The 9,178-nt window shown below is 33.1% G+C and overlaps 1 protein-coding gene across 1 annotated transcript; it reads left to right on the top strand.

The window, feature by feature from the left end:
- The first annotated feature begins 1,483 nt into the window (after positions 1 to 1,483).
- On the top strand, positions 1,484 to 7,888 carry LOC128553327 (P-selectin-like). The gene is made up of 4 exons (XM_053534462.1): positions 1,484 to 2,219; positions 3,313 to 3,474; positions 5,610 to 5,948; positions 7,758 to 7,888. The coding sequence occupies exons 1-4, from the start codon at positions 1,484 to 1,486 to the stop codon at positions 7,886 to 7,888; spliced, it is 1,368 nt and encodes a 455-aa protein (XP_053390437.1).
- The last annotated feature ends 1,290 nt before the right edge of the window (positions 7,889 to 9,178 follow it).

Genomic DNA, 9,178 nt, shown 5'->3' with positions numbered 1-9,178 from the left:
CTTACTTTTAAGGGCACGACTAAGAAAGCTGCAAGACAAAATTCTACTCCCTATGTCCGTATTATGATGGATTTAAAAGAAAAGCATAATGGAGTCTTACATTTTTAGTCATTGTTCCAACAAATAGGAAAGCGGTTATCTGTAGAGAGGTTTATAACCAAACATACACTGTGATTAACGATTTTCTTATCGTAAACTCCTTTCATAAACGTTTTAACACATTTTATAAATAGCTGATTAAAATAAGGAGTATGTTTAATTTTGCGAATTGTATACACTACATCTACATAGTACTCCGTGTGTGTTAGACAATGTTCTAAAGGTGTTTTTAGGTTAGCATTATGTTTCTCTTACAGTTATGACGATCTGTAGTAAGTTTATTGAAAGCTTTCCGCAGCTTATGAAAATGGTATTCCTATAATAATATGTTTTAGTCGTATGGAGATATCTATCATTAAATTCCCCTATCTTTGAGAAAGGTCTTGCAAAACGAGTATGTTGTGAAATATAGACACCGTCTCATGTGAGATAATCGAGATAGGCCGTTGGTTTTTCTTTAACAGTATTCTAAAGATATTTGTTCAATGATTTTTAAATCCCGAACTGCAACATGTAAAACTATAATACTAACGTTTTTTACTACATTTGTTTCAACCAATTACTTGACAAATAGAAATATGATCTTTTAGCAAATACACACATATAGAACATTAAAGAAAAGAAGGTAGTGTACGATAACTTGATGAACACAATGATAACATATTACATTTGTATCATAAATACAAAATGAAACGAAAGAACATTTTAAACGAATGAAGATTTCATTCTTCAGGTATTTTGAAAAATACAGCTCAATTTACAATTTAATCGAACAAGCGCGTTACATTATCATTTCATTTGTTTGTTTGTTTTAGGTTTAACGCCGTCTTTCAACAGTATTTCAGTCATGTAACGGTGGGCAGTTAACCTAACCAGTGTTCCTGGATTCTGTACCAGTACAAACCTGTTCTCCGCAAGTAACTGCCAACTTCCCCACATGAATCAGAGGTGGAGGACTAATAATTGCAGACACAATGTCGTTTATTAAATAGTCACGGAGAACATATTCCCCGCTCGAGGATCGAACTCACGACCCGTGATCCGTAGACCAACGCTCTTACCTACTGAGCTAAGCGGGCGAGCACATTATCATTTTAATCTGGTACTGAAACAGTAATGAGAACAGGTAGACAATTAAAGCAATGTCTATCTGTTAAGATGGTTAACGTCTGAGATTCTCTGCGACATTAATATAATGTGTCTAGTTCTTATGCTTCTTATAGAAAAAGAGAAACTATATTTTCTCACACAGATGAAATGAAGATATACAGTTTTCTCGGTTTGTTGTATAGACTTATAGATATCAACGTCTTTCATTATCAAATACAAACAAATTTATGAAAATTATTTCGGTTCAACTCATTTGTTTTTCCTTTATAAAGATATGCACATTTCAGATAAAAAGGGATGTGTGGATTTTTCTTTGTCCAACGGAAAAGTAGTGAATGCTACTGGCTCTCGTCAAGGTGACACTCTCAAAGTAGAGTGCGATAGCGCAAGTAAACTGGTTGGATCCGCTCAGATAACTTGTTATTCGTCGGGTCACTGGAGTGACTATCCTCGTTGTATACCAAAACAATGTGACGATTATGAAGCGCCTCATAACGGAAAAATTAATGCTATTTTCAAAAACAAGTCTATCAACATTGGTGCAACAGTACTTGTTACGTGTAAGGATGGGTTTGTAAGGAAAGGAACTGAAACTGTTGTATGTCAGAGTAATGAAACATGGTCGGAAAGCCCATTTTGTGAGCCAGCCGATTGCGGATTTCCCCAGAGTATCGAAAATGGTGAAATCAAGAACATGACAGGAACAACATATAACAACACTTTTCTTGTTGTATGCTCTCATGGATACAAATTGACTGCAGTATCAACTGTGATTTGTGAACTAAATGGAATGTGGAGTGAATTTCCGCTTTGTAAATCTATCGCTTGCGGCATACCAGGCATTCCGAAATATGGACATATCAAAGGTTTAAATGGAACCAGTTTTAATTCAACGGCCTCTCTGCAATGCGATGAAGGTTTCTTCATGAGTGGAAGCCCTACTATTAGTTGTATGGCAAATGGAAGTTGGACGGCTCTCCCAAAATGTGAAAGAATCGAAAACAAACAAGGTATTTTTTCATTCATTTGACTTACATATTTTGAGAGAAGCTTGTTTTAACAGCATAGACTTAATGCTTCTAGCGATGTAGCAATAAAACGTTTATTTTGCAATATATATATAGAAACGTTCGCTATTAAATCATATTATTTTTTCTTAGTATAACGCATTTTTCATTCTTCTTTAGGATGTAGAAATCAAACATACTCTGTGCTCATTAACTCTCTCATTTAGGTCTTGACTGCGGAGTTCCACCATCTGTTGAAAATGGAGAAATCGGACATTTAACAGGTACAGAGATAAGCGACACATTTTCAGTTAGTTGCTTACAAGGTCATAATATGAAAGGAAATAGAACAGTCGTTTGCGGAGAAGCTGGAAGCTGGAGTGACATGCCTGTTTGCCTTCCGGTGTCTTGCGGCTCCCCAAATATCCCTAACAATGGTTACATAGTCTCTACAAATGGAACAACATTCAAAGATTCGGTTTGATAAGTTGCAAAGACGGTTACTCTGTCAATGGAAATGAGAAAATAAGATGTATGAATAATGGACAATGGACTCACATACCAACGTGTGAACGGAAAGATAAGTAAAAATGAATAAGATACCCGATGAGATGTTTAAGCTTTTAAATTCGAGAAAGGCGTTTAACATTGACGAATCTTTTCACGAAGGAAATATCGTAAAGACCAAAATGATGAGGCATATTTTGATATCTAACATGTAAACCAAACAAAGGTTACTTAATTCGTATTAATCATTCAAATATTTTGACCAATTTTACCTATTTTGTAGTTCAGTTCTGTTTTAAAGATTATATACTTTGATGGATTTATCTATGAAACAATAGTGAAAGGAATATGATAACATTAATAATCATTGTTTCGAATGTCTGAAAATTCAACGATATACTTTTCATCATAAGTGGTTTATTAAACTTAAAAAAAACAACGCTTTAAATAGGCATTGCAATATTTATTACTGTTTACCATCTAAAGTTAAAAAAAGATATTTCAAACAATAAAGAGGAAATAAATTGCGCGAAACAATACCACATGTTCATTATGTTCAGTGTTTAAAATATTGTACTATGATTTTCAGATTGTGGTCTTCCTTCTAATGTAACAAATGGTAAAATTAAACGACTGACGGGCACAAAATACAACGACTCTTTCTCTGTAGAATGCATTGATGACTATATATTGGCAGGACAAGAAACTGTCAAATGTGATACTAATGGAAACTGGACTCATATTCCAGCTTGTATAGTTCAAACTAGTGTGTATATTTTGTTTAATTTATGAACAATTTCGTTTCCAAGATAATAATGAATCTATGCATATAAGTAGTTCTGTTTTTCAAAGAACACTTAAATATGCAATGTAGAATTTGATTAAACCATGACGTTTCAAATTTAAGCAGATACTAGAAAAATTCTGTTTCCTTGTTTTTGATAGACTATTGTAAAAAAAGTAGACCTTAAATAAAAAATTTTCCGCATGATTGAAATTGCAGCAGTGAAATAAAGTCATTATATAATTTTTATATTACAATATTGTAATTAAGCTTTGACGTTGACCTCCTTCGTAGTTTTTGCAACATACACATACTGCTTAATCTAGAGGTGTGTAAGTTCAAATGTTGGGGTTTGATGAACCAAAATACAATCTACCAATTCTTAAAAATGAAAAAAAACTTGTTTAACTGTCAGGTGATTAAAACATGTTAGCGTCTGGTTTCCCTTTCGCGCTTCCATAGAATCAACTTTTATAACACGAAACTACTTATTTTGAAACTATTTCTAAATGTCTAGGTCTGCCGCTTTCAGTTCAAGACATATACCGATATATATAAACAACATGGAAAGGGACATTTCGAACGATTTGACTAAGATTAAATTCTTCATATACCCGTGCTCCGTCACGGAGAGCTGTGGTGTTTATGTTTATTCCGATTTCAAATATGTTTGTAAGTGAAAAACTGAAATGTCGTGCTAAAGCCCGGGTACTTTCCAATTTAGCCTATTTACTTTCATTTCTTTATTTCCGGAAAGCTGAAGGTCATCTGACATCATTTTCTATGTTTTCAAAAGATACGTTTACTTCGCGACATTTTATAAAAATGTGCATGTCGACTTGTTGAAAGAGTTTTGGACTTCTTTTATCAATATTGTTTTTTTCAAGTAAATATCGAGGCGAATGCTGAAAGAAACTAAGATCTTTATTCATTTAGAAATTGATATGCTCTTTTAAGATTGTGGGGTTCCTCCAAATATAACAAACGGCAAGATCACAGGGCTGACTAGCCAAGGGAATGTCGATGCATTTTCCGTACTATGCAATTATGGATACAGCGTACTTAGCAATTCGACTGTAAGGTGTGATGCTCATGGTAAATGGACGAATGTCCCGAAGTGTTTTCCTGCTTCTTGTGGAATACCTGAAATACCAAAAAATCGGAAATTAATTACACTGACTGGAACAACATTTGAGTCAACTGCTCATATGGGATGTGACGAGGGTTTTCTAATGGCTGGAAGTTCGATAATTACGTGTCTAAGAAACGGAAGTTGGACATGGATTCCTGGATGTGAACCAATAGGTAGATTAAGTAGTTTGAACATTTACTCTATTTAATTAGCAGCGATGAAAGCCGTATGTAAGATGAAATTAACGACAATGAAACACATGTATGAATATCCGGGTTTAAACGGATTTAAATTGATCAACTAACAAATTTGGCTGACAAAAGAACGTAGATGGCACACACCTGCATACGTATTAAAGCCGGGGAAACCTTATTTCACTGAACAAATAGTACCATTGTTAGAGCTTTTTCCTTGTAACTGTTTATGTATTCTTTCGTGAAGTATTTGAAAACGGCTGTTATATTACGGATATATGTTAAAGGAACAGTAGTCATGAAAAGTTGTTTTATTTATTCTTTAAGGCGGCTTGGTATTTCTTTCAAAACTGGTCACCGAATATTGCTGAAGTCAAACATTTAAAGAAATCTTGCATTTTGCCTCATTAATAAAGCGAACAGGGTCAATGGCAACACAAAAAAATTTACCATATTTTCAGCTTTTCCACAATATGTATTGTTATTTCAGTTTTTGTCAATAGGTGTTCCTTTATCAGAAATTTCAGATTTGTTTTGAAAAAACTGTTATAATTTTAAGGCTTTCTATACATGATTTAGTTGTTTTACTTAATACAGTTTTAAGTAAATGAATCAATTGCAATAATTTCATGCAGATGGATAAAATATTGTTTTGGACAAAACTTGGAATAAACTCCAATCAGAAACATTTACTGGTCAGTTTTGGGCTTCCCCTTTGCTGGGTACAGTTGTTGCCAAAATACTATGTTAAAAGTTATTTTGTCACTAATTCTAAGACTGCGGCACTCCAACAGTAGAAAATGGCATCATACGAGGCTACACAGACGCATCATATAGAAGTATTGTATACGTCACATGCAATGAAGGATATTCATTAATTTGTTTAAATGCGGCACAGTGTGGCAGAGACAGCCAATGGAGTTTACCTATATGTACACTTTCTAAATGCGGGTTACCAGATATACCTGAAAATGGCGCAATCGACAGTATGAACGGAACAACCTTAAATAGAACTGCTACACTTGTGTGTCAGCTAGGGTTTTTAATGAGTGGAAGAAACATCGTTACATGTCATAGTCACGGCACATGGACGAGGAGTCCAACATGTATACCAGGTATTTTTTTATCTAAAATAGATTATCTTGGATAATAAATACTCTTGTTCATTACAGACAAACGTAACGTTGCCAGACAGATGTGTATACATGTATTTATATGCAGGCTAGTAAACATATACATGTGCATGAAGAAAAAATGTAGGATTACATTGTTACTTCGTCAGATATTTTCTTGTTTAAGAATGTTATTTACAGTACAGACAAGTCCGTAAGGTCTGTTCGAACATATAACAAAGATTTACAAGTAGCACTAGATAATGAACGGAATATGTATACACATACTTTTTTACCGTCCATATGGATAAACAAAATGCTAAACGCACATGAATTGTTTAAATTGAAATTTAAATAGAATATTTTAACTTCAAAGCAAGTTTAGATTGCCTTCATTTTTCTCACTGCTCAGCTGGGTGTGGAAGATTTATTTTTCACACTTTTCTGTAACTTTTATTGCCATATAAGTTAAGGGATAGACAATTACAGTGATAGTAGTGTTAATCTTTCTTATTCTTTAAAACTTACGACTTTTTTACCATGCGTATTATTGGTATCATTACTCGTGATTGTCAAAAAACAGTAGACAGACTCATATTCTTTGTATAATTGTCTATTTTAAGAACTTGACCAGTGAATGGTCTTTTGGCAGGATAATGAATCTTTCTAAAGTTAAGATATACTAGTATATAAAGATACAATCCCATATAATTTGTGTCTTTTTTATATATATGTAGTTAATTTAGGATTTCTTCCTGATACTTAAAGTTTAATTTATCTTAAAATCATGGCAGTGTAAAAAATGGCATCATTATATTTAAAGTAAGTGACCGCTACGATTTTTTTTAATATATTTTTTTTCTATTTTGTGTTATGCATATGCTATTTGGTAGGTAATGCAAAGACCCTTGTTTGTTATTTGAGTTATTTTAGTGAATCCTGTGAAAAAAAAGGATGTTTAAGGATGTACGAGCGAATATTTTTTAACGTTAAGAATTGTTTCATACCTTGTGAGCTTGAAGAACATTAGTTTCTAAGACAAACAAGAGCAGAAAAAACATAGGTCACCGAACTCGTTTTAATTTTATAGCGTATTTTCTTCACCCACTGTTTTCGCATTTCTGAAATTTTGTAAAATTGAAAAAATGTTGGTACTTTATAAAACATATAATATCCTACTTAATCTTACAGGGATTTCAGGTCTTACAGGTTAATATGAATATATGGTGATGTCAGTATTATATAAGCATAAATGTCACTAACAAATCTCTTTAATTTTTACATGTTGACATAATTACCCCACCCACTTTATTTTCAATGGAAAAAAACGTATTTAGATCTACAAAAAAAATTCTGACGTTAAGATTTTCAAAATATTTTGCAGCATTAATGACACACAAAAATGCTTCAAAATGGAAAGAAAAAAAATTGGGGTCACCGTGCTATCTTGAAAACTTTTATTTTATTTATAGCTGAACTTTATATGTATCAGTCAGAAAAATATCAAAACCAAACCTGATCTACTTTAATAGATATTTGAAATTACCTACCCCTACCCCATTGTAAATCTTATGTCAATTTTAGGCAAATGCCAGCCAAAAATAAGGGTACAAATTTTTTTTCGCAAAAAGCATAATATATTTGGTTAAATGGTACATTATTAGCCATATTTTAATTATCTAGCATTAATTTTTGGCAAAACGTTTGTTAGAAAGCAATATTTGAAGAAACATTTTTCAAAATGGCGGATATCCTGAAAAAAAACGCTCGTACATCCTTAAGGGATGAAAATATTATTAATTCTTATTACAGTTAGTGACTGCTACGATGTTTATCTAGATTCTAATTATGCGTCATTAAGTGGAATCTATAATGTCACTTTATGGAAGTCTAAAGAGAAAATACAGGTCTACTGCGATATGGACACAGACGGAGGCGGATGAACGGTATACCGTTTGAAACTTTTTCAGGGCAATTGTTTATTTTTAGAATTATTTTAATTATTTGATTCATTTGCTCTTCAATTATGTTGAAAACGGTCAGTCAGTTTTCTTAGATTCTGTAACAGGACAGAGCTGACTTCTAGTACTTGCACATGTTAAGTGATAACTGCATACAAGACGAGGACACATTCTTCATACAAATGCTTTTTGTCAGATCTACACGGAGGCTATGCCCTAACCCTTGTCATGCTTAACACGACTGATTCTGCCTTTGCAACTATTAAGATACTAGTACTTTGAGCATATTTATATTTTCTAAAACGAAGAGACATGTCTAGATAGGTAATGGTGCTTCAATCTTTGTTATTTATGATAATGAGAGCTGAAGTATAAGGCCACACGTTAAATAGATGTCTGCTACATCACGAATGTCATTATTGATTTAAGATTTTGTCACGGATGTACGTACATATTTGACTGTCCTGCTCTAAGGTAACTGTGTAGATTGAAAGGTGTCTTCACCAAGTTTCTGTGAAGATAACGAATAGCCAGACTCGTACACACGCCGTAACGACCAGTGACAGAATCTTTTTCTTGTGTTTTTACAATAAATGCACTACACGAAAATATTAGATACGTAAAGAGGAAAGACTCTGACGTATCAAAGATAAACAAAAAGACATTTTTCATATTAACAGAATATTTAAAAATACTGCCTAAATTGACGACATAAATGTAGCTCGTTATATATGTCATTAAAAGCATAAGTCTCATTTCAAATGACAACTGAAAGATTGTGTTTCCATGAAAGACACAGGAAATCTCACCCAATATACATGTAATTGAGTCGTTCTTGATCACTAAGCGTTGTGATATATTAGTACACACTTCGACTTTCTGAAACAAGTTTATTTTCAGTGCTGTAATGTGTATTATTTGCAGATGTTTCAGTACCGTTATGACGGCTCTGTTGATTTCTACAACACATTCGCAGAATACGAAAAAGGCTTTGGGAATTTATCGACAGAATTCTGGCTTGGTAAATAACTGTTTGATTATATCACGTGACTGACCAAAACCTAATATGCATCTATAATTAGATAAAACTTATAAGAAATTGTATCAAATTATATCCCCGAAATAAAACTGATATCGCTACAATAGTGAATTCTTTACAATCCAATATATTACGACAACAAAATAAAATCCTCATGAAACTCTAACCACTTTCTGCAAACAGTTTAATGCTGTTTACTATTTCTTGCTACTCAGGGTTGAAGTATATCTCCG

The sequence above is a fragment of the Mercenaria mercenaria genome, unplaced genomic scaffold (assembly GCF_021730395.1).
Source record: "Mercenaria mercenaria strain notata unplaced genomic scaffold, MADL_Memer_1 contig_3707, whole genome shotgun sequence".
NCBI classification, from domain to species: Eukaryota; Metazoa; Mollusca; class Bivalvia; order Venerida; family Veneridae; genus Mercenaria; species Mercenaria mercenaria.
This window is presented reverse-complemented; position numbering and strand designations above follow the sequence as displayed.